Genomic DNA, 27,058 nt, shown 5'->3' on the forward strand with positions numbered 1-27,058 from the left:
GTCAGATGGGTGGGGAGGAAACATAACGGGAGAAATTTAATTAAGTAACAGCAGGTCCTTAGGCTAAAAGATACTCTTTAAGTCTAGCACCCTTTTCACCTCTACCCCGATAAAACTGACATGTGATAGGCCGGTCATAAAGTTCCAGTCACCTCTTCTTGAATAAAGGAAAGATACGATTGACAAGGTCAAGGTCCCTGAATGTCACAGACTAGCTGCTCACACTGTGCGCCAAAATGAGGAGGGCCGTCAACCTTGTCCGATTCTATAAATTCAGTTTTGGTTTCTGGCCACATCAAATGTCTTAACTTTCCTCGCAGTTCCATCTGGTTAGTAATCCTAAACTATCAAACACAAACACAATATTGTACCAGTGCCCTTCAATCAAAACATATCAAAATGTCCTTGGCTGAGATTAGTCTGGACGAGAAACTGTCCAAATCCCTCCCCTCTCTCCCGGCAACAATATCAATATTTTCACGACTCACTCAAGCCAACCGTAAATAAGTCGTAAACAGACTGAAATTCGATCCCAACCCAGCTCGTGATTTCCAGGAACGCATGCTGGGCTATTGGTCGTCAAGGAGATGTGATGGAGTCACTGTGGACGAGGAGAAGCAGCTGTGAAGCTGAGCAACATCTGCTATTTCTCAGTCACATCTGGTGACAGCCCCGCTCATCACAAAGCAGACAGACTGCCAAGAGTGGACCGGGGATGGGGAGGGGCAGGAAAGGGGGAAGGATAGGGGAGAGATAAGGGGGTAGAGTTGGAACAGACCATAGTCCTATAGACCTGTACAAGGACAGATAATTGCATAGTAAATTAACATATTTGCAAAGCTGTTATTCCATCCATGACAGCAATCAAGAAAATACGCATTCACTGGCATATGTTACAGACAGATGATCAGGAGCAAGTTCAGAATCTGAGGCATGGCAGTTGTCACGTGTCGATATGCCGACCAGTGAAACTAAATGTACGGATGACGAAGAACGACTCCGTACAAGACCATACATTTCAAGAGAGAGCAGGTAGGTAGGTACGCTTTCTTCAAGAGCATTGACATTTCAAAAACAGGCTTCTCCCCAGGAAACCTGATCACTTGCTAAGCCCGTCTTCAAGAGAGACTCTTCACTCCTCCTCTACACACTCCCACCCACTGCATCTGTCATTCACCGGCTGTCCTTCCTCTCAGTCACTCGCTTTCATGGTTCCCCTCTCGCTCTACACCACATCAGTCTCCCCTCAAAGACAAACAGAAAATACCACGCCAAGCCTGTAGAATATCCATCCATCTGCATTTCTTTTAACACCTTGCCAAGCCTCTGTCACAGCACGGATAAGGCAAGCAAAGAGATCATCAATAAAGTGACAGGGGCACGCACAAACAGAACAAGAACGCTGTACATCTGCATTGCTTGCCGTTTGGAGTTTTAGGGCTGGGTTTCTGTACGGCACTTTGTGACATCTACGGATGTAAAAAGGGCTTTACAAATACATTTGACTGATTGATGTGGTTGCTAAATACATTTGATTGATTGACAGGGTACACTCACATGACAGTTTATTATGTACACCCCCCCCCCCCCCCCCCCCCCCCCAGGTTCACAGAAATGGCTCGCTCCTACAGACAGTGAGACATATGGCCGTGGCTTGCTACACAGTGCATTCGGAAAGTATTCAGACCCCTTGTCTTTTCCCACACATTCTTCTGTTACAGCCTTATTCTAAAATGGATTAAATTGTTCCCCCCCCCCCCTCAATCAACACACAATACCCCATCATGAAAAAGCAGAGGTTTTTATACATTTTTGCAAATGTATTAAAAATAAAGAACTGAAAAATCTCATTTACATAAGTATTCTGACCCTTTACTCAGTACTTTGTTGAAGCACCTTTGGCAGCGATTACAAGTCTTGAGTCTTCTGGAGTATGACGCTACAAGCTTGGCACACCTGTATTTGGGGAGTTTTCCCCCACTCTTCTCTGCAGATCCTCTCAAGCTCGTTCAGGTTGGCTGGAGAGTGTCACTGCACTGCTATTTTCAGGTCTCTCCAGAGATGTTCGACTCTGGCTGGGCCACTCAAGGACATTCGGAGACTTGTCCCGGAGCCACTCCTGCATTGTTTTGGCTGTGTGCTTTGGGTCATTGGCCTGTTGGAAGGTAAACCTTCACCCCATTCTGGAGGTCCTGAGTGCTCTGGAGCAGGTTTTCATCAAAGATCTCTGTACTTTGCTCTGTTCATCTTTCTCTCGACCCTGACAAGTCTCCCAGTCCCTGCCACTGAAAAACATCCCCACAGCATGATGCTGCCACCTTGCTTCACAGGATTCACCAGAGCTCAATTTCAAATCTCATAGCAAAAGGGTCTGAAACCTTATTTACATCATTTAGTTTTTTATTTATTTTAAATACAGCTGCCCTCCAGGGCTTTTCACTCACGATAGTGTCTAGGGTTTACCGAGAATGGTGCAAAACAAAAAAACATCCAGTCAGCGGCAGTCCCGTGGACGAAAACAGCTTGTTGATGAGAGAGGTCGAAGGAGAATGGCAAGAATTGTGCAAGCCAACAGGCCACAAACAGACATAACGGCACAGCACAACAGTGGTGTGCAGAACGGCATCCCAGAACGCACAACTCGGTCCTTGTCACAGATGGGCTACTGCAGCAGACGACCACACTGGGTTCCACTCACATCAGCTAAAAACGAGAAGAAGCGGCTCCAGTGGGCAACACCATCACCAACACTGGACAATTGAGGAGTGGAAAAACATCACCTGGTCCGACGAATCCCGGTTCGTTTTGTGTCATTCTGATGGCAGAGTCAGGATTTGGCGTAAGCAGCATGAGTCCATGGACCCATCCTGCCTGGTGTCAACGGTACAGGTTGGTGGATGTGGTGTACCGCCATCCTGCGTGATGACATCGCGTCGGCATGGTCCAACATCCCCGTGGAACATTTCTGACTTGTAGAATCAATGCCCCAAATAATTCAGGCTATTCTGGAGGCAAAGGTGGGCCTGATCCAGTACTAGATGGTGTACCTAATAAACTGTCTGGTGAGTGTACACCTTCACTGTTGTCTACAATGGACTTTACTGTCTGATTGTAACATCCTAATATAAAAATACCAGTGAAGAGGTGCTCTACACAGTCACCCACCTCTTTGGGTAAATGTGCCCTGTGTAGGTATCAGCTTACATAGTTAATGGAACTTGACCCCTTTTTATGTAGCAGTACGTTCACCACTATGACCGTGGGACTGATTTCTCACATACAGTGGGGAGAACAAGTATTTGATAACCTGCAAAATCAGCAGTGTTTCCTACTTACAAAGCATGTAGAGGTCTGTCATTTTTATCATAGGTACACTTCAACTGTGAGAGACGGAATCTAAAACAAAAATCCAGAAAATCACATTGTATGATTTTTAAGTAATTCATTTGCATTTTATTGCATGAGTATTTGATACATCAGAAAAGCAGAACTTAATATTTGGTACAGAAACCTTTGTTTGCAATTACAGAGATCATACGTTTCCTGTAGTTCTTGACCAGGTTTGCACACACTGCAGCAGGGATTTTGGCCCACTCCTCCATACAGACCTTCTCCAGATCCTTCAGGTTTCAGGGCTGTCGCTGGGCAATACGGACTTTCAGCTCCCTCCAAAGATTTTCTATTGGGTTCAGGTCTGGAGACTGGCTAGGCCACTCCAGGACCTTGAGATGCTTCTTATGGAGCCATTGCTTAGTTGCCCTGGCTGTGTGTTTGGGGTCATTGTCATAAAGAAAAACTAACAGGTCTGTGAGAGCCAGAATTCTTACTTGTTGGTAGGTGATCAAATACCTATGTCATGCAACAAAATGCTAATTAATTACTTAAAAATCAAACAATGTGATTTTCGGGATTTTTGTTTTAGATTCCGTCACTCACAGTTGAAGTGTACCTATGATCAAAATGACAGACTCGTTTGCTTTTTAAGTAGGAAGACCTCCAAAATCGGCAGTGTATCAAATACTTGTTTTCCCCACTGTACATAAAAAACAACTAGGGCACAAAAACAAACGAGGTAAAACAGACTGAGCAGGAAACCAGGCTGGCCTATTTTCTGTGTGTTCTGACATACTAGCCTGTCCAAGGTCTGAGAGTTGAGCAAATGGCTCCACGCCGCGTGAGGTCTTCACCAGAGGAAATGCTCATGATGCAAAAAAATGGTGTTTTGTTATTCTGTGATTTTATCTGGTGGGGGGTTTATTTAGTAGCCCACTTCCAGAGGTCTACCCGCCTCGGCACAAGCAGTCAGTCTACCCACTCAGCAAGAGCAACAATGGGCATTTCCTCACTGTCCATTTGCTCTACCCTAATTGAATTTGTCTCGTGAAGGCAGCTGGACAGAGCCCTTGCATCACCTGACTCACGGATAGAAATGCACAGTGTCGAGTCTATCCATTTCACTGTCAGAAAGATAGATGGCTAGCTATGCACAGACACAGTTCAATACAATTCTAACCAATGAGAGCTGTGCAAGAATCCTCACATCATTTGGATTTACTGATGTCGATTCACAGGGGGTGTTCGAGTCCATCCGTTCAGCGTCAGATCAGTAGATCTGTGCAGATTGACGCGGAGTTCAGACGATGTGAGACAGCCCCCCCGACTCTCCCCACAGGCTTCTGCGGGAATCTCCCACGCCAGGCCTCCCTAATCATCATCACCCCAGTTTCTTCCCTCTCTGATGTGCGCTCACAAAGCACAGACCTTCATCACTTCAGCTCATTACGGAGAACAGTAGACACCTTCCCTGTCAGCTTAGCACTCCCCCCCTCCCCTCCCCAGCCCCCATTCCTCGTTTCTAGATTCCATTACTTATAATGAGGCAACCCCACCCCTCTCTGCCTTCTGCCCTCAGTCTCAGTGACAGATCATCTCCTCCATTATCTCTACCTTCTAACTACTCTCTTTTGTCTGCTGCGGCAGTTTCTCTCTTTCCTGCTGTTAGCATTCACCCCATTCTGGCTCTTCACACGGTTCCCTCCAGCTCTTCTTTCTCCATGTCCTCTCCTCTGATTTCTTCCTGTCAGATATCTCACTTTCTCCACCTCCCCATTCATCAACACCTGGGTCATTATCCCAGTGGATAAGCAGCGGCAGATTGCGCAACTGTTTTCTCTAAAAGCACAGTTTTTCCGAGGTCAGCCGAGCATCACCTGATCCAAACCTACAACACAGTATGAAGAGCCTTAGTTCTGATTCTGGGTCAGCCGTTATGGACACCTCTTCAGGAGGATGCCTGTGTGGCGAAACAAAAGCCTCTGCTCGGGCTCCCGGTGTGACCGCTAATTAGGTGCTCGTCAGCGTCAGCCTGTCCTGTTCAATCCGGCACAGTCCCCCCCCCTACAGTGTCCCCAGAGTGTAGGTACTGCCTAATGAAGTCCTGTAGCCATCACTGCTAATGGAGCCGTCACATTGCTTATTCCAACAGTGCCAGGGCCTGGACCCTCTCCAGTATCCGATGGGAGGTGGCACCGCGGCACAGTTTATCTGGCAGACTACTGGAGTGACAAAGATCGAGAGGGACAGTCTGTGTGCGAGTGTGTCTGTCGGGGTCAATGGCAGAGGTGTCACTGGAGATTCCCAGCGATACGGTGACACATTAGCCCACATTTGATTTCCGGAAGGAAGGAAAGTGTCCACTGAGCGATACTATACTGCCGCCGAGACGGTGGCCCTGGGTAGTGTGACTGTTCATTCATAGTCCGACGGCGATTGGGATCTTCGTTCACCAACTACCAAATGCAAAACGTACACCGCCTCCGCCAAGCTCTACTCACTGAGGCTTCACTCATTGAGAAACTGTTGAATTCCGTTGGCTTTAGATTGGAAATCGGTCATCTTTTACCCCTTCTATCTGGAGGCTGACCGTCCTAACGGAGAACGGAATGCCAGAAATGCTCACTTCATGTTGGTTGCTCTGAGGGAGAGCTCATTGCGTTTCCCTGGCTCCCCTCCCTTGACACCCCCACCTTCGCTACCTCCCTCCCTTACTCTCATTTGCTCGCCTTCACATCTGAATAAATAAACATAGGGAGGGGTGGCGGAGTGGGAAAGTAGGGCACTTCAACCTGAAATGTACTGCACCAGTCTAACCAATTTGCAGAGATTGGACAGGGAAATACAGTGGACAGACAGACAGACACAGAGAGAGAGAGAGAGAGAGAGAGAGAGAGAGAGAGAGAGAGAGAGAGAGAGAGAGAGAGAGTGCATGTCTGCTAAAGAGGGGGATGGTTTGAAACAGGAAAATAAACCAGGCAGTCTCTGTCAGGGTGAGCTAAAAAATGGAAATATGAGCGATGGAGGCCTGGGTTGAAGAGGTGAACTGAATCAAGGGAAGTGGAGAGGTGGCCTGAGAGGAGAGGTAGATGGAGAGAAAAGGAGAGAGAAAGAACAGGGGAAGTGGGGGGAGAGAGAAAGCGGAAGGGGAGCGTTTCGACATGGGGTACAGAAGGGACACATTTCCACAGTGCATTAATAATCTATGCCGGTTCCTGTGGGCATGACGTGCAGGCACCGTCCCCCTCCTCTCTTCTTCTGCTCCCTCCCAAGGCAGAGTCTATTTAAATGTGTGTTTAAAATCGGGGAGTACAATAGCTCTAATGGCGGCTGGCGTCACAGCCCTCCCTTCCTCTCGCTTATCTCCCCTCTTCCTCTCTCTGGAAGAGAGCAGGAGAAAAGAGGGCGAACAGGGAGAGGGAGAGGGTAAAGCAGTCCCTCGGCCCCTGAGCGCCGGGCCTTGTGGTGATGATGATGAATTAATGAATCGCTGACAAACTCTTGGGCTGCAAACGAGTGTAAGCACTCGCCGAGGGGACGTGATGGGGGAGGGGGGGGGGCTAAAAGCATTGCGTCTGAAATTAGGAAATAATAAAGTTGGGTTGCAGCCAACAGGGTGGCGCCTGGGGGGGGGGGGGGGGGGATTCAACCCCCCCCCCCCCCCCCCCTCTCATTCCCCCCTCTTCCAGCTCCCCAAAATACTGGCACGCGCAGCGCCCATGCCCACCAAGCAATCATAAACACAGCTCGGCTGCAACGTGAGGCCCAAATAAAAGGGGAACCAGGGAAGAAAAAGGCCCTTGGGGGCCCACGGGGTGGTTTTTAGTTCAGGGGAGGTCCTCAGCAGCACGCACCAATGCTCTCCACAGGCAGAATGTGCAGCGAGACGGAAAATAGCAAAGCTGGGAGATAAAAAAAAAAAGAGGATATATGTTTCTCTTTTACATGCTGCTTCACTCATCCGGTTTCTTCATCGACAACTCCAAGGCACAAACCCCCTCAGAGTCCTCGGGCATCACATTCTCCTCATGTTTCTCCGGTCATTGTCCGTCCACAGTTCTCTGTCGGAGGGCGATTCTGGCGTCCCGCCACCGTGACCTTATCCTATCTGACCTCCGTTAACCTTCATCTGGTATGGTTTCCCCGTCTCCTCTTCACTACACATGGATCGGGGTCTGACTCGAATCCTGTCAGCGCAGTAGCTCCATTAAAGGGATACTTTGGGATTTTGGTAATGAAGCCCTTTATCTACTTCCCCAGAGTCAGATGAACTTAGGGATACCATATGTCATGTCTGTGTCCAGGACATGCTAATAGATACCTGTAGACTTCCAGTAGTTAGCGTTGGCTCGCAAAACTACCTCAACTGCTTTCATATACTGGACACAGAGACATAGAAATGGTATCCACAAGTTCATCCGACTCTGGGGAAGTAGATAAATGGGCCTTTGCCAAAATCCCGAAGTATCACTTTAAGCCATAAACGATATCTTGATTTAGCACCGGGGGGGGGGGCATGGTCTGTTTGTCCTTCATGGGGGGGGCATGGTCTGTTTGTCCTCCATGGGGGGGGGGGGGGGGCATGGTCTGTTTGTCCTCCATGGGGGGGCATGGTCTGTTTGTCCTCCATTGTGTCGCTGGGAAAGCTCTTCTAATCTGGTGGCAATTCTTATCCTGGGTATATAATTAGCAACTGGGTGGGGAAAAAGGTCACAAAACCCAGGGCTTTTTGTCTGGGAATCCCCCCTTTGGATTGCGTCGTCTGCCTCGACTTCGACGGCGCACCAGTATCATTATCTCTCATCGGTAATGGTTATTTTTATGTATCAACAGGGCGGCTTAAATATAAATGTTGTTTTTTTTTCTCCCTCCCACATGAATAACATGTACTTCTCCCCAGTTACGCTGGCCTTCAGCGATAATGAATTAGTGCTACGTTGCTCTTAAGACACGGAGGACTGTTATTTATCCTCACAAAAAGAGAGAGTGAAGTACCGTGGATGCTCTCTACCGCGTCGCCTATTGGCGGTACCGCTTGACAAAAACATGGTTCCTCTAAACCAGGTCCAGATTGAGTGGCTGTCGCTACAGTAGATTCTAGATATGGAACACAGGTGTTCTTTGCCACAAGGACTATCGTTTGAAACGGAATCTCTATGGAAGCGAAGCTCGTCCTTCACACCATAATGGAAGAAAATGGTCTAATGCCCACATCAACAGGCCGGGCCACTTACAAACAGTGATGGTCCAATGGGAACAAAATCCTAGCAAAGTATATATCCACCCCCATTCATGAGTGGCAAAAAAACAGGAAGCTCCTCTCTGGAGTGCTGTTTGGCAGGATAAAACATGAAAAAGAGCCACTCAAAAGGTTGATCTGGAGCCAGTTTGTTTTTTTTGTTGTTTTTTTTTAAATCTATGAATCCCAGGGGCCAGTTTGGGCAGTGAGAACAGATCCCAGAACAGTGTTACCGTGAACACTGATCCAAATGACTTATGGAAAGCTTGTCTCATACAGGTTAGGCGCACAGGCTTCAAAGGGCCTCCCTCTCAATACTCGGTCACAGCGAGAATGGTGGGAGGGAGAACATTCAAAGTCTATTTCTGTCTGAAGAGGCCAGGGCTCCATTTTCCCAGATAGACTAGGACTACATGATGAATAGGACAGCGGACGACCTGTCACAGAGTCCGCCCGCAGGCACGGCACAGGACTTCGTGGACTGGAAAGCCATCTGTACATCATAGGGGCACGACACTCAGTTTAGGTGGCAATTCAGCTCCAACCCAGAGGGAGTCTGTCTGGCTTCTTCCAAAGGCAGGACAGTAAAGGGCACCAGGAAGAAAGTCATGCCTGCAGGACAGGTCTGTCTAGATCCGCAGGGTCATCTTTTACTGTCCTCTTAGTGCAGACACACCCTGTGCTGTACAATACCCATCCTCCTGCTCGTACTATAAGTCTGCAGTCGGAGTCAGGAAGCAGTAGGGGTTCTGAGAAGCTCTGACACACCGTGTTAAATCAATCGTCAAAAGCGACACTGCAAATTAGTCTGTGCTACATTTCATCTGATGTATGGCGCAAAGGCAATGTTTGAGCTGTCATGTGTTTTCCGGCGTAAGAAATGTTGTTCTCCTCATCTTCATTCTTTGCGAACCAGCTACGCCGGCACAGCGCTGATAAGATGCAACGCTATTGACAATACGTGTTCAAAAACTAAATGCTAAATTGTGAGAGGAAATCAACATTAGTCTAGCAAACACAGACGGGCAAGAACAGCGATTGAACAAACAATATTAACTGTCCTCATTGTTGGACGTTCTGGGGGGGACAGTGTAGACAGTGTGGAGAGAGACAGCTGGAAAATCAGGGATGTTGGGGGGGGGGGGGGGGGGGCAGGAAAGTCCTCAGGGGAAGAGAGTTAAAATAAGCACTTCTTCCAGCCTTTTTGTGCTATAATATCTGGGTTCAACGACTCAGGCTGAAAATCATGTGTCAGAATGATAGATTATTTTTGTCTGCTCCCATAACAGAGAACTGGGAAATTGGAGAACGAGATAAGAGGCGTCTTATCTTTGATAGTACAATATTATGTACATCGTTTGGCAAAATGAGCGCACATGTGTCATGACAAGACGGTACACTCAATTGAATTGAGCAGGGGGGGGGGAAAGGGAAGGAAAGTGAGACCGTCAAACTAAACCGCTCTACTGTGTGTAGTCGCCTAGACACAGGGTGTGCAGAGGAATGGCTTGAAAATATATGTGAGAGTGAGAGTGAGAGAGTGAGAGAGAGAGAGAGAGAGAGAGAAGGGCGGGATAAGGAAATGGTGGCTGGAGAGGCAGAGCAGCACAAAGGGAGAAATATTGGATGTGGTGAGAGGAGGGGGCGGGGGGGGGGGGGGGGGGGTGACGAGAGACCATAATATATGGTGGCTCGGTCTGAGGGTCACCGTTACAGATAAGCACTAAAATAAACATGACCATGCCTGACCCTCTCTGCCGCCGAGTCAGCGAGAGATGGAGGGATTTCAAGGGGAGAATATGAAAGAGAGAACAGATAAAAGAGAGACAGAGCGAGCTAGTGAGGGTGCCGGGGATTAATCTTAGAGGACTGGCTTTAATGTGCGAGGGAGAGAGAGACAGAATGGGAGTTGGAGAAAGACCGAGGGCAGAAAGCCAATTTAGCTTTCACAAGTAATCACACTGGTAAGCCTTTTACAGGAAAAGAGGACAAAATTATTTTCTATGACATGGTCATTTCAGACAGTATTTCTCAGCACTGAGCAGACAACACTCAGTGTGGCGCTCTGTGTGGCGCTGGCTGAATATCAACAACAAACCAATCAATATATACCTAGTCCTGCTACAGAGGCACAGTAAGCCTGCCGGGAGGATAAATTCCTGGGAAAATATTAAATGAAACATTTATTCATCACCTTTGTGCAGGGCCAAGGAATCTGTTGCGTGCCTGAAGAGGCACAAGTTAACGCCGTCCCCCATTACTTTTCGCTTGGCACTGCTTATCTGATCGCACTTTGAACAGAGGACTGGGAGACGTGAACGAGAAGAGATTGAGCACAAGAGAGATCTTGAGATAGAGAAGACAAAAGAGGAAGGGAGGGATGACGAGCATAAACGCGAGAGTAGAGAAAGACAGCGGCGAGGAGAGAGAGGCTGAGAGAGCGATTATGTTAAAACAACCCCGCGGCCCACGGTAATTGTGCTGTCTCGCTCCACTGCCCAAATAAGGCAATGGAATGCGTGAGCAAAGGGGTAAGGATAACCTGTATTCGATTCAAAACCCTTGCTACGGTGCTTTCCAGACAAACAATATATTCACTGTGTACAGAAACTAGTGCACACACACACACACACACACACACACACACACACACACAAAAGACTAACAAACAGAAAATGGCATTTCCAATGAACTTGTGAACCTCGCTGCGAAGCTTATCTGGAAATTCTTCAAATTCTGCCAGAAAGGCAGATGACCTCCAGCGGTGACCTCACCAGAGGGGGTGCAATGAGCATCACCCCATGTGACACACACCGACTGAGCGATAGCAACTGATGGAGGTGGGAGGCCTGCCATGTCTTCCCTTAGGCAGTGTCCAGCCTGCATCATCCGTGAGTCACAGACAGACATAAACCTGAACGGAGGAATTCAACCAACAAACAAGCTGGCAGGGAGGAGAGAGGGGGGGGCACGGATATGGAGGCATAATGCGCTGTCTGGAAGCAGGCGTGCCAAAGACGCCGTCACTGCCATGCCTTACATAGCATGCAGTCACCTTGGCTTGTTGTGGTCGGTGTTAACCCACCGCCAGTGCAGAATTCTGGGTATGTGTTGCATATCAGAGGGTGAAAACAACCAAGCCTGTTGAGGGTCGCTGCCATCGACTCTGACTCTCTGTCAGAGAAACAGAACACACTAAACGCCTTAACCGTTTTCCCCCTACAGTGCTGTGTGCTGTCATGAGCCTCAGAGCAGTGTCTTCCTCCAGACGCTCCAGTGGATACCTTCCCGAGGCGGAGGCGTCCAGCTCCCTCTGACACTCTCCGGATGGCTCATTCCGGGAAAACCAGAAACATTTTGACACTCAACAGGGTTGCAGCAGTGTCACAGTGCAATAAAACCCAGATACTAGAAACAAAAAAAAGTTCCAGGAATAGCGAGAGGCTGACAATCCCCACAAACTTGTCAAGTTCAATGCGGTGTGTTACAGACGGAGACACGATTCCAAATCCATGTAAGGTGAACTCGTAAAAATTAAAAACTAATGCGTTGACAAGAGGATGATTTTTTTTTCAGGACAGTGTTTCGTTGCCATATGTATACTGAACAAAAATGTTAAAAAAGCAACATGTAAAGTGTAGGTCCCATGTTTCATGAGCTGAACTATAAAGATCCCAGAAATGTTCCATAAGCACAAAAAGCTTATTTCTCAAAAATGTTCACACATTTGTTTACATTCCTGTTAGTGAGCATTTCTCCTTTGCCAAGGTAAGTCATTCACCTGACAGGTGTCACATCAAGGAGCTGATGAAACAAGATGATCATTACACAGGTGCACTTTGTGCTGGGGGCAATAAAGGGACACTAAAAATGTGCAGTTTTGTCACGCAACACAATGCCACAGATGTCTGAAGTCGAGCGTGCAATTGGCAAGTTGACTGCAGGAAAGTCCACCAGAGCTGCTGCCAGAGAATGTAATGTTAAATTCTCTACCATAACGTTGTTTTAGAGAATTTGGCAGTACGCTCAACTGGCCTAACAAATCGCAGACCACGTCAGCTCAGGACTTCCACATCAGGACAGCTGATGAAACTGAAGAGTACTTCTGTCTGTAATAACGCCCTTTTGTGAGGAAAATTCTGATTGGCTGAGCCTGGCTCCCAAGTGGGTGGGCCTATGCCCTCCCAAGCCCACCCATATTTTGTTTCAGTATATTTAGATCTTCTTGCAATTGAATTACTGTTTCATGAGTAAATTAGAGCAGATGTTGTTAAACTATATAGCCTTGTTTAAAATCAAAGCACATTCTGCTTAGTAGCCTACAGTCGCATGCTGTTGAGTTTTGACCTCGTTCGATTTTCGTTGTTGGACTATTCAGCTAACAATCACCTCACAATCACTTAATTTCTTCTGAGATTTTAGGTTATTTTTGGTGTAACAGTGACATTATACTCTGCTATTATATGGGTCTCTGTAGAATACAAATGAATCCTTATGTGATCTTCCAAGACATGAATTCATCTTTGATCTTAGACACTCCAGTGGGCTCTGGCAGTACTACTACAACGCCGCAGTGCGCTGCACTGAACTAGGTAATAGCGCACCAGCCGCACCTAGTCTATCCTTTTTCCTCGTCCAAAATGTGAAACGAGAGACCACGCGTGGCCGTTTGATGAACATCCGGGAATATGTGGACAAGGAAACGTTGGTTGGTCTCAGTGAATGTCAAACAGTTAGCAAGGGAGACTTCTAAAAACGGGATCGAGTGACGTAGCAGCATATATGTTGAATGAACAACTAATGAGCATGGAGACTGGAGAGCCTCACGGAGACTGGAGAGCCTCACGGAGACTGGAGAGCCTCACGGAGACTGGAGAGCCTCACAAGTTTGACAAAAAAAGTACCTTACAGCTTTCAGTCTAATACGGCCAGTGGCGGTTGGTGCCGTTTAAGATTAGGGAGGATGATTTTTTTGTAATGAGCATGTCCTTATTTCTATCACAGCATGTTGGATGACTGTCATTCATATTCCATTCACCCGGTTCAGTGTAACAACGATAGGTTTAGGCTACTACATGATACAAAAATGTTCCCCAACCCATCAGGTTGCTACAACCTAGCCTACGAATGAAAGTGTACAATGTAGGTGCAGAAATTGAGAGACATTTTTTAGTAATCAAGGTGACAGTCAGGGACACATTCAATACCACCTTGCACACTCTTGCCTGCATCTAGCTGATCTAAGGTGTAATCATTAGTGCAAATGAGTTTCTATTAGACAAATTCAGGTATTTTTATCCCAGTTTTGTTTCCGTTTAAGAAACCTTTTCAACAGAATTAGCGGAATGAATACACCCCTATCACCTGCACACGCAGTTCACTTTCATAGCAGCCACATACAAAACAGCATGATCACTTTGCTCGTTGTATAATTCCTTCTCGCATCTGTCCTCTCACCTTTGATTGTGGACTTCAGTGCACAACACAACAGCTGTCTGTGACCAGGCGAAAAAAAACTTTCCAAGCCAAACCTTCATACCATAACCACTACGCACAGTCTACATCGTTTTCACCATTAGCTAACTTCAAAGTCAGCATAGCTACTGGGACTAATATGTCAGTAAACCTGCTACAATCATGCAGTACAGTGTACAGCAAGTAGTTACACCGGCAGGCCCCGGTAGCAAAACATTTATAAAAACCAAAAGCTTACATAAACATGGAAGAGTTCCAGTGTTGGATAGCCTTAGCCAGCTAGCTAACATAGCACCCCTCTCTGTTAGAGCCAGGTGTTTAAACTAGCTAGCTGCATTCACTAGCTAAATAAGTTAATCAAATACCACAGAATATAGCTAGCTCTGATACGTTGGAGGACATCCTCTGGAAGTCATCTTAATTACTGTGTAAGTGTATGGAAGGGGGTGAGAACCATGAGTCTCCAATACAAAACCTAGAAGTCAATGTACCCAGGGACACCATGTGCTAACCCAGGAAGTACTGTCGAGGCTACAGACGACTTTCATTGCAAAAAAGTATGTTTTAATCAATTATTTGGTGACGTGAATATATTTAGTATAGTTATATCTCAGAAGAATAACTTCTGAAAATGTTTTAACGTTTTTATGAAGTTCACTGAGGATGGGCCTCCCCTGAATACGGCTATTGACTTACTTTTGTAGCTCTGTCAGAAGCACACTTTTTGTAAGTGGTGAGGCCTAACTGTCCTCTCAAAGTTTAGCCTGAAAGGATTTGAGAAATGTGATAGGTATATCGTCAACCAATGACATTGGCCTACGTCTCCTCTTGCGCTGCGCAGAACATCAGAGCTCAACAACGATTGGAGAAATGTTAATCACCAGTACAACATCCTTATGATACAATATATAGAGTGCGTTCAGAAAGTATTCAGACCCCAGGACTTTTTCCACATTTTGTTACGTTACAGCCTTGTTCTAAAATTGATTGAATAGTTCCCCCCCCCCCCTCATCAATCTACACAGAACACCCCACCATGCCAAAAGCAAAAACAGCTTTTTAGACATTTTTGCAAGTGTATTAACAAAGAACTGAAAAATCACATTTACATGTATTCAGACCCTTTACTCAGTACATTGTTGAAGCACCTTTGGCAACGTTGAGTCTTCTTGGGTATGACGCTACAAGCTCGGCACACCTGTATTTGGGGAGTTTCTCCCATTCTTCTCTGCAGATCCTCTCAAGCTCTGTCAGGTTGGATGAGGAGCATCACTTTCCCATAAGTGCAACGTGACTGCAAGAGACATGTTGGAATGTCTGACTGAAATATGGGACAACTACCTTTTTTTATTTTTTATTTGCGGTGTTTGAATTTGTTGATAAAATGCAGGAGATGATTGTTTGGTCGCGGGACACGGAACAATGGGCTGAAATGCGGGACTATCCCACACAATCCGGGACATGTGGTCACGCTTACTGGGAGGCTGTTTTGAGTTATTCCATTTGTTCTGTATTCTAGTTGGATCAGATCATGCCCCTGTGTCTCATCAACGGTGTTCAGTGCCGTGTGCCGGAGGATTCCGACAACCTCCTGTCAATGTGCAAGAACGTGTGATGCTGCGAACAGCAAGTCTCCTTAGCATGTGCCCACATCCCTTCTGCACTCGCGCTCACCAGTTAAACATTCTTAACTGTTTAAACATTTGTGTAGGCCTGGATTTTATACGCCTGGAACATCGGATCGGGCCTGCTGGAAATGGCATGCAAAAAATGTAACTGAGCATACTTGAAAGAGAATGCATCTTATTGGCAACCTCTGCAGCGATCACTCACCCAGTGTGACAATTGGGTGCCTATAAGTCACTCCTCCTGAAAGTAAAAGACCAATAGAAACATCAAGGTATTAGGGTCTCATCGTCACATTTGTAAAAGCCTCTGCACTGAAAATAGACTCTGGGGTTAAGACTGTCAGGCCTAGACATGCCTGTCAGTTTCATTTGCCAAGACCACAGGAAAATGGAAGCAAAATGTTTATCTTTTTGTTTGCTACCCAAGACAGTCATGAAAATGCCTCGATGTTTTCTGTTTTTCCATGCATATCATTTCATTCCATTTTTGCTTCGATGCCTAGGGAGTTAAGGGAGCTGCCCAAATTAAAATCAGAAGGAGGAGGAAGTGGTAACAAGATCTCTTTACAGGAAGCAACTAGATCCATTTTCGTTTCGCCTCCCGGGTTTAAATTTCGCCTCGACTCCACAAAAGTGAACTGATCCAAAAGTGATGGAAAAAGGGACGGTGCTCAGCTCCTGTTTGAGCCAGACCAGAGACGGGTTACGGCGTCGACCATAAAGACACCATGCGTTTGTCCTGCCTTTTAACAGCCAGACAGAACGGTCGGCCAGGCCTGCAGAGACGAACTGCTCGAAGGAGAGCACACCGAAGTGGCGAGGACTTGTCGTGCTGCAGCTGCCAGGCACAATTTTCAATCAACCCTAGAATTACTGAGGGATATAAAAGTAATTAATAAAGATTGCACTGGACCGGCGGGATTTTTATTTTATTATATTCTGTGTCTGTTTTACATAGAGAGGTGCTGTGAATACATTTTCAGCCCGACACTGGTGGAGAGAGATGTCGGTGTGCAGTATGCAAATGGGAATGACATGCTAAACGCAGGGGAGTCGCAGGGAGCCAAGTCAGACATTCTGATTTAGACAGAGGGCACATGGAAGGGCGAGAGTTCTCCTAGCCCACTCAGAAATCCATCTCTTTAGCCTCCGTTTCATCTCAAACTGCAGGTGGGTGGAGGAGTTTGAAAGAATAGGAGGGGGGGGGGGGGGTTATCTGCCGCCATCTCGCTTGCATCAGCAGGAGGGGTTGACCTCAACAACTTGTTGAAGTTACTTGGTGGTGGAGAGGGTGTTTATTTCCGGTGAACCCATCTCATTACTCCAGCATAGCGCTACTCGTTTATGTTTCTAGTTGCATGGATTACTCCTCTGCATGTCTTCATGCATTTGTGAAGGTGCCGTTCCGTTTGCCTGTAAGATTATCTGGGTTATTCCACAGTAAATCCTTAAGACGGCTTGACCGGTCAGAAAAATTCTAAATGTATCATTTATCTTTTCAAATTGTTGTTATAATAGAGAGTTGGTCATTTAATTTGACCAGGCCTGAAAACCTCTACATATAAGACTGAGTAAATTAGGAAATCATAGTTGATACCTTTCCCTTCAGCGAAAGGCATGGTTTGGGTGAGTTGAGGACATGCAGGAACTTTTGGCTGCCTACACCCCCCCCCCACCCCCCCACGTCTATAAACAATGGGGCCCAGAACTCCGGTTGGAGAGGGAGGGGAAGGGGGATATCGGACCAATGACTAAAGCTGCTCCAACAAAGGGCCCGGACAGGAGCTGGAGCAAAGTCTGAAAATAGGCTAGAAAGAGAGAATGGGCATACTGTGAAAGGGCTGGGATTTTTTTAACTCTGGGTGGGGGTATTGGATGGGGGAGTGGGGGGGGGGGGATAGAAGTTTGTTATGTTCAGTTTATTCAGGGTGCTTCGAATGTTGATTGAGCTCTGAAATCGTAAACATTCAGAAATGTGTGCGCAAGCAAGGATCTGTTTTTTTTGGTTGTTGCTTAAATTCTACTGCAGGCTTTACAATACTGACACCTGTTTGCAATGAGGATTTGTATGGACATAACAATTTGCTAAATGGATTCCTAAAAAACTGGAATTTACTTTACGCTTACTAAAACATTACAGTACACAAAACGGATGTATTTTTTTCCCCACATCCCAGGCCTGAATTCAAGATGTATCAAACGGTATACGAGCAAAGCCACCAGACAAGTTGGACATCTCAATGTCCCAAATTCATGCTGCCACTCAGGAGTATCCAGGACAACCAGCTCAAAATATGAACTATAAACCCAGGCAAACCTCTACCCAGAAACTCTTAATAGAATTAAAAGCATCAGGCTACAGTAAATGTACAGTAAAGACAAATTACGTAGGCCTATGCAACACTGTGCAACACTGTGCGATCAACCATCAAAATCAATACATTCCTCAAATCTAGTAGCCCTAAACCATGAAAGGCTCAAGACATCTATACTCTCTCTGGTCAAACACCAGTCCAACCTTAGGAGAAACCTTATTTTTCATATCCATGCTCAGGTTTGGGCAGTGATGAGGCTTGCAGTCAATGCACTCTTCAATTGTGCTGAATGCAGGAGACATGACAACTGAATGGTTTAGAAGGCTAACATAACTAGTTCATAGCCTACATTAGCCATATTCATTTGACAGTTTTGAGGCTACAATAGATTGATATTTGGTTGGTAAAAAAAAAACAGTAGGATAAATACACATGTAGGTGTCCATTCTCGGTTTTTTCCCCTTGTCACAACGGACCAGTCAGTCAAACCACACAAAACGCCCATAACCAAGTGTCTTTGCTGACAATGTCTTGTAGCCTACAGGAACACCCTGTTGCTTTTTCAGTTCTTGTAAAATATCAGCTAGATCACTATTGGCTGAATGAAACTTGATCTGCGGATACCAACAAACAAAACAAAACAAAATCAACTGAGACGGTGTCGAAACAGACCACGACTGGATTAAGGTGATTCGGAACAATCACACCTGCGCTGCAGTCTGCGCGCTCTGAGAAATAAATACCCCGGGAGGCCACACCTTGCATGCATAACATGGCGAACCGAAACTCGGGAGGAACCAGACGGTATTGTGTAGAAATAAACTTCCATAACAAGTCTTGAGAAATCCAATACCGCCACCTCTGAAATCATGTATGACCGTGTTGATGAGCCACACAATGTGCATGCGTTTCATATGGGACTGTGGGTGGATCTATGGCACAGTTCGGTTGCCGATACCGAACATTTGAATAAACGTGACCCATTGAAACACATAAAGAAAACGTAAACGTAATAAAAGGACTGGAAAGTACAGAAAACAAGGTCAATGTCCATGGTTCTTACCTTGAATAATCAGAAGTATCCCTGCTGTCACCAACAAACTGTTTTTCATTGGTGATAGGGGGCAATGTTTAGCGTCTCTCGCCATTCTTCTAAAAAGACGAGGTGGATATAAAATCCCCAGCACCACACCACAACAGACTTAATATTCCTTGACTGATTGCTTCTCAATAAAAATATATAATAGAAAACAGACCGGAGTCCGTAAACTATAGGTTTGATCTTCAGTCCGACGTCTTATTTTCTCGATTTCGAATTAGAGTCGACTTGACAGTCACACAAAAACATTCAAAACCCCTCCCCGTCTGGGGCGGACGTAGTGCGTACAGGTATGTCTCTGGTGTTCGCTAAATGGCACCAGAAAAAAGTAACACTCATGTTCCGTGTGTCGGTTATCTCCACTAAGCATTCGCACGCATTCTGAGTGGGGGAGTGGTTGTGATGTCACAATATGCCGCCTAAAACCAGAGCCATATATTAAGGGTGCGTTCGTAAATTCAATCTGGAGTGCCAGAGTACACTCAGAGTGCCCTCTGGTCGTTCGTAAATTCAGAGCGTTGTCATTCGTCAATTATTCTGCGCTCTGACACACTCAGACGAGATTACTCTGAAATCGGAGTAGATAGTCAGAGTGAATTTACGAACGCACCCTAAAATAGTTAGGCAAACTTTTAGAATTGTGAATATTGTTATAATTTTAGACATTAAATTGCATAGCATGGTTTAAATATTCCTCATGTAATGTTAATGGTAAACTAACATGGCTCCAACAGAACGTTGAAGTATCATGTTTATGCATCGTAATGCTCATTCTATACATTCCGTTTTATAGTATTTGTTTGTATATTCCCATGTAATATTAATGGGGAGCTAAAACGGCTGTCATCGAATGTAAAATGTCATGTAAAATGCACATAATGCAGAAACCGCATTGGCTTGAAGCCGCGTTCAAAATAACTGGAATCTCGGAAATCTCAGACTTTCGAATCCAAAGCGTTCAAGACAACTGGGAACTCTGAAAAAAACAAACTCCGACTCGGAATACCAAGTCGGTAACTGGGGCTTTTTTATAGCGCTCAGACCTGAAGATCACTGACGTCATTATTTGACCTCGTTTTTTCCCGAGTTCCAAGTTGTCTTGAAAGCACGATGAACGTGTCTCTAATGGTGCTTAAATCACCAACTGGGAACTCAGAAAAGAACGAGGTCAAATCATGTAGGCCTATCTTGTTATTCAATTTATTTCAACATTCTGTCATAAAGAGCACATGTTCAACTTAATTTAAATAACAGGTTTTCCCATCTCATGAGGTTACATTTTTAAAATGGTTGTAGAAAGTGCATATTTATGTGCCAAATAAAGGAACAGGGTTGACGATTTCATCTTAAATCACCCATAAATCTTGTGATAAGGGAAACAAATGGAAGATTGTTGTGTGTAACAGCAAATGAATGCAAGCTTAAAAAAATAAATTGTAAAAATGGTTTTAAAAATGTTGAGCACGTCTAAGACTAACATAGTTGATGGATAACAGTTGTTATGCTGGACTCACTGAATTTTCCAACACAAAACACCATAAAATGGCGGAAAAAAAAGAGTAGAACCAGCTCACCTTCTTTTACACTATGATTTGACTATTAGATGTTAAATGTCTATTTTGAAAAAAGAAAAGAAAAAACGAATAGTTTCACCATATTAAAAAGAGAGTTCAGTTAATATAACAGAGTTGACCTTAAAATGAATCACTAATCACATGAAATAAATAGTCATCTTCAGAAATGACTGTCAAAGCAACAAAATAACTAGGGATCTACAATGCCGGTGGAAATTTGGGAGAAAAGTTGGGGTTAAATGGATTCAAATCTTCCTGTATGTCACCGAGGGTGCATGGAGAGGCATGTCAAAAGCCTTTATTCATATACAAAAAAATTATTTATTGAATTCTCCATGTGGTATGTATTAAAGAGAACTTCACTGAATATAACAGGCTTTTAAAATGTCTACTTAAAATATCACAGACACTCATTACAAAAATGTAAAAAATCACAATAGAGAACATTCTTGCATATTCTGCGGACTTATATGGATGGTTGATCCATTTTCTGTCTATTCGTCTATACATTTATCACTGTAGGATATGGCATGAATGTTATCATAGTGGTAGACTACACAGAGGATAATTGGGCTATTTTGAGTGGGTGGGACTCATGATGAATATATCTATGCTGAGACCACAGGTTGAGAGGCAGCATAGAAATCAAAATGCTTCAGTTAAAATGATCATGTTGTGAAAAGCAGTGAAGTTTAGGGATTTTCCAACCACGAACATTCATTCCTATGAAACATGACATTCAGGAACTTCCCCAAAATAATATTTGCAGAACAAATTTTATAGCTGACAAGCTATTTCACAAGTATTCAGACCCTTTACTCAGTACTTTTTAAGCACCTTTGGCAGCTATTACAGCCTTGAGTCTTCTTCGGTATGACGCTACAAGCTTGGCACACCTGTGTTTGGGGAGTTTCTCCCATTCTTCTCTGCAGATCCTCTCAAGCTCTGTCAGGTTGAATGGGAAGTGTTGCGGCACAACTATTTTCAGGTCTCTCTGGAGATGTTAGATCGGGTTCTACGTCCGGGCAGTGGCTGGGCAACTCAAGGACATTCAGAGACTTCTCCCAAAGCCACTTGTGGAATGATTTTGCTGTGTGCTTAGGGTCGTTGTCCTGTTGGAAGGTGAACCTTTGCCCCAGTCTGAGGTCCTGAGTACTCTGGAGCAGGTTTTCATCAAGGATCTCTCTGTACTTTGCTCTGTTCATCTTTCCTGGGCCTGATTGGCGGAGTGCTGCAGAGATGGTTGTCTTTCTGGAAGGTTCTCACATCTCCACAGAGGAACTATGGAGCTCTGTCAGAGAGACCAATGGCTTCTTGGTCACCTCCCTGACCAAGGCCCTTCTCCCCAGATTGTTCAGTTTGGCCAGGTTGCCAGCTTTAGGAAGAGTCTTGGTGGTTCCAAAATTCTTCTATTTAAGAATGATGGAGGCCACTGTGTTCTTGAGGACCTTCAATGCTGCAGAAATGTTTAGGTACTCTTCCCCAGATCTGTGCCTTGACACAATCCTGTCTCTGGACTCCACAGACAATTCCTTCGATCTCATGTCTTGGTTTTTTCTCTGACATGTACTGTCAATTGTGGGACCTTATAGACAGGTGTGTGCCTTTCCAAATCATGTCCAATCAATATAATTTACCACAGGTGGTCTCCAATCAAGTTGTGGAAACATCTCAATGATGATCAATGGAAACAGGATGCACCTGAGCTCAATTTTGAGTCTCATAGCAAAGGGTCTGAATAGTTATGTCAATAAGGTATTCTGTTTAAATGAAACCTGTTTTCGCTTTGTCATTATGGGGTATTCTTTGTAAATTGATGAGAATTTTTGTTTATTTAATCCGTTTTAGATAAGACTGTAATGTAACAAAATGTGGAAATAGTCAAGAGGTCTGAATACTTTCCAAATGCACTGTACATTCATTTAAATCCTCTGTTGATCAAATGTGGTATTGATTATAGGTTGGTGTTGTTCGTCCTTACTTCATTTCCAAGATGTCACCTATTGAAATATTTGGCATAAACACACCTTCAGTAACCTTCTTATGTATACATGTCGCTCAGAGGAGAATGTTGCCTCAGAATATGGCCCTGTGATTGGTGGTCGTGGCCATAAGCTATGAGATACTTCTCTATCAGCAGTTCATTATCACCGTGGTCACCAGCTGACTCTTTGTCTTGGCAATACTCTCAATCAAACACTCAAAACTGGTGGAGCATTGAAAACCTTCTGTCCTCTAAACTAGTGACCCCCCCACCCCCCTCCCCCGTGTGGGTGTACACAGCATACAAATCACCAACTACAGTGTGCCATCTGTTGTCAGTTCGATGCAATTGCGGCCACATATACCACCTCGTGTTCAGGTCATCCTGGCCTTTGCTCCTCAATCTCCTTCCAGGAGGGAATATAAATCAACTCCCACCCCCTGACTGGCTGTCAGCTTGGACCCCTATTGTGTTACTTACCCAAGATGCTTTGATCCACCGCTGGAGCCAGGCAAGCTAACAAAGTGCTCTCTCCCTTATTGTTTTCTTTATACAGGAGCCCATGAATTTTATATGTGGCCCTCTGTTTTCACTCCCATTCCAAGAAGCCACAAGGCCCATATGGTTTCCATGTGATTTGTGTGGATATAGATTCGTATGTTTTTCTATGAGGGAAGGGGACCTGTAGCTTGCCAGATAATCTTTCAATCTGCAAACACATGGAGCGGTGGGTAAGAGGTGGCTGTCCATCACGATAAGGAGCCTGCTGACATGGCTGTGATTGGGGGTCGCAAACAGCAAACGGCAGGGGGCCAGAGCTGTGCCTGAGCAAAATGGAGGCAATGTTCACCATCACTCAACGAAGGGTAGATTGGGTTGGCCATATCATCTGCCACATCTAGCCGGTACAGATGTAGGTCAAAAGGGTCTTAATGCTTAACTTCAGCCCTGGGGTTTATTGGGGGTTTATTAGGGTTTGTGTTGGGGTTATCTCCATGGAGACCAAGGGGTCCATAAACAACAAAGTTAATACCTCCAACTACCACTGGAAATGAGTTCTGCTCGTGAACTGTAAACACTGAAATATTGCACTGTTCGATGGGTAATCTTTTTCAACTAATAAAATAATGTGTTTATCTGTCCCAAAGCTCTGCCAATTGTCTGACTGGCAGCACTGATGGCTCGACCCAACATTCTGCAAGGAGGCTTCAATGGAAGACTAGTCCTTCTACTGTGACACGCAGAGCAACAGAAACACCATGCCTACAGTATCTCCGGGGAAACTAACTGCCCACCAAAAAGTTGATTTGGTAAAACCATGTCATCAAAAGAGATGACTACAGTAAATGCATCTAATGTTTACTGGCCTCTTCCGTCTCCCCCTCTCTGTCAGACCCTTTCCGTGCCATTTGAGAAATTGCCCCTGTGGCCAGAGATCGGCTCAGAGGAATGAGAGCGATTTAACAAGCTGTCGCTTAAATGTGATCGTGTATCAGCCGGAGCAACACATTTAAGCGCTGTACGTCTTAGCCGGTGGCAGCCTCCTTCATTTTCTGAAGCGTTGATCTCCCATCTCCCTCCTCCTCCCTCCATCTTTTCCCTCCCCCTCGATATGACTTCCGTCTTCCCCCTTTCTTTCCCTTCCGTCATTAGAGTTTACCCCTCTCCCTTTCCCCTCCCCTATTAGCTGAGCTGTAGCTAAGTGTCGCTTTGGTAAACGCACTCCAAGGGAGCAGCAGATAATACTGTTCGCTTTAATTAAAGACATTAAAGGGCTAGAGAGACATGGAGCCCCAGGGAGGAAGTGTTCTCACACCTCCTGAAATATTCTTAATTTCTTCCCCTCCCGCTCTCATCCTCTCTCTCTCCCACTCGTTTCTCTATCTGTTTCTCTCTCGGTGTCTCCGCCACCTTCTCCTTGGTGTTCTCCGACTCGTGAATATCTTCATTAGTTTAGTACCGTGGACTTTGTTTACAGTTAATGAGTGTTTTCCCTGCTCATTTATTTCCAGTACGCTTGTTGCTGGATTTAAGAAACTGTGTGGGTTTGAGTTTCAGGCACAAGGGTGGTAGTTGTGTGTTTGTGAATATATACTGAAGCCCATATGGATGGGTGTGTGTGTGTGTGTGTGTGTGTGTGTGTGTGTGTGTGTGTTTTTACAGCTTCTGTGAGTTGGCATTTGTCTCACCTAAAGTGTAGGCTTTTGACCTCATGCTGAGAGAGCTTCTCCTAGAAGGCGTTGTTGCATCTGGTCCGTCTTGTTTCTCCATATTTTGCCATTTTACCCATAATCATTGTGCATCTGTTCTGTTCCCCGTACGGCGTCACCCGCTTCCTGTTTGTGTGTTCGCTCATCCACTCCTCATCTACAATGCACAGCTCACACACAAACGCAACGCCAGGAAGGCACTTTCTGATTGTCTCACGTCCGCTCAACACTGCTCCATAAATAGAAAACCGGCTCCCCAGGGGTGAAGACAATGTTCGGTGGACAGATTAAAGGGTGGAGAGCTCATTGAGTGAGGGGCTGACTGGCTAGATGGGTGAGTCTGGTGAGAAATTATCCTGTTTCATCTCCTCACATTCTCCCAGTGTGAGAGGGCCTGTGGGTTTTTACATCCCTTGTGCTTGACTCATGTTCGCTGCTTGGCCCCTCTGCCATGTGAAATAGTAGGCCTTTTACTCCCATCTCATATAGACTTAGCAAAAACAATTACTGGGAATGGACCTACCCTCACCGCCCCCAAGTGGTGAGGGTAGGTAACAACATCTCCACCCTGCTGATCCTCAACCCTGGGGCCCCATAAGGGTGCGTTCAGAGCCCTCTCCTGTACTCCCTGTTCACCCACAACTGCATGGCCATGCACGCCTATAACTCAATCATCAAGTTTGCGGACGACACTACAGTGGTAGGCTTGATTACCAACAACGACGAGACTGCCTACAGGGAGGAGGTGAGGGCCCTCGGAGTGTGGTGTCAGGAAAATAACCTCACACTCAACGTCAACAAAACTAAGGAGATGATTGTGGACTTCAGGAAACAGCAGAGGGAGCACCCCCCTATCCACATCGACGGGACAGTAGTGGAGAGGGTAGTAAGTTTCAAGTTCCTCGGCGTACACATCACGGACAAACTGAATTGGTCCACCCACACAGACAATGTTGTGAAGAAGGCGCAGTAGCGCCTCTTCAACCTCAGGAGGCTGAAGAAATTCAGCTTATCACCAGAAGCACTCACAAACTTTTACAGATGCACAATCGAGAGCATCCTGTCGGGCTGTATCACCGCCTGGTACGGCAACTGCTCCGCCCACAACCGTAAGGCTCTCCAGAGGGTAGTGAGGTCTGCACAACGCATCACCAGGGCAAACTACCTGCCCTCCAGGACACCTACACCACACGATGTCACAGGAAAGCCATAAAGATCATCAAGGACAACAACCACCCGAGCCACTGCCTATCCACCCCGCTATCATCCAGAAGGCGAGGTCAGTACAGGTGCATCAAAGCAAGGACCGAGAGACTGAAAAACAGCTTCTATCTCAAGGCCATCAGACTGTTAAACATACACCACTAACATTGAGTGGCTGCTGCCAACATACTGACTCAACTACAGCCACTTTAATAATGGTAATTGATGTATAAAAAAAATGTATCACTAGCCACTTTAAACAATGCCACTTAATATGTTTACACATCCTACATTACTCATCTCATATGTATATGTATATATTGTACTCTATATCATCTACTGCATCTTGCCATCTTTATGTAATACATGTATCACTAGCCACTTTAAACTATGCCACTTTGTTTATATACCCTACATTACTCATATGCATATTCTGTACTCTATACCATCTACTGCATCTTGCCTATGCCGTTCTGTACCATCACTCATTCATATATCTCTATGTACATATTCTTTATCCCTTTACACTTGTGTGTATAAGGTAGTAGCTGTGGAATTGTTAGGTTAGATTACTCGTTGGTTGTTACTGCATTGTCGGAACTAGAAGCACAAGCATTTCGCTACACTCGCATTAACATCTGCTAACCATGGGGTATGTGGCCAGTAAAATGTTATTTGATTTGATTGAGACAAGAACGCTAATTTACTGTCAGCAGTGGCGCAGAGGCAGAGCAAGTGTATCACATAATTGGCAGTTCAATAGACTTCACTCAATCACGTAAAAGACTTAAATCAATTACGGAGAGAGATCTGATACAGCCTACTGGGAGGATGCTTTCGCTTTCTTCATTACAAGCAGCGGATTTAGAGAACGTGTGCCACGTAATTGGGTAGTTCAACAGCAGTTTGCCCTTGTGGAAGACGAAGTGGGCACTGCTTCACATCCCACAATAAAGCCACCTGCCATTGCCCCCATTTACTTTCATCCACTGAGAAAT

The 27,058-nt window shown here is 45.4% G+C and overlaps 1 protein-coding gene across 4 annotated transcripts in view; it reads right to left on the reverse strand.

Moving 5' to 3' along the window:
* The window catches only part of LOC139373439 (poliovirus receptor homolog), an 80,528-nt gene extending 61,056 nt beyond the window's left edge, over positions 1 to 19,472 (reverse strand). Inside the window, exon 1 of one of the 4 annotated variants that reach the window (XR_011627571.1) lies at positions 19,054 to 19,419. Coding sequence is in view for 2 of the 4 variants with exons in the window: in XM_071113930.1 (XP_070970031.1) it covers positions 19,054 to 19,138 (85 nt within the window). In the remaining 2 variants the exon portion in view is untranslated. Of the gene's footprint in view, positions 1 to 19,053 lie in introns of all 4 variants that reach the window. The other 3 variants (XR_011627570.1, XM_071113930.1, XM_071113929.1) reach the window with 3 other exon arrangements.
* Positions 19,473 to 27,058: the final 7,586 nt, after the last annotated feature.

Source organism: Oncorhynchus clarkii, chromosome 18 (assembly GCF_045791955.1).
Source record: "Oncorhynchus clarkii lewisi isolate Uvic-CL-2024 chromosome 18, UVic_Ocla_1.0, whole genome shotgun sequence".
Classification (NCBI taxonomy): Eukaryota; Metazoa; Chordata; class Actinopteri; order Salmoniformes; family Salmonidae; genus Oncorhynchus; species Oncorhynchus clarkii.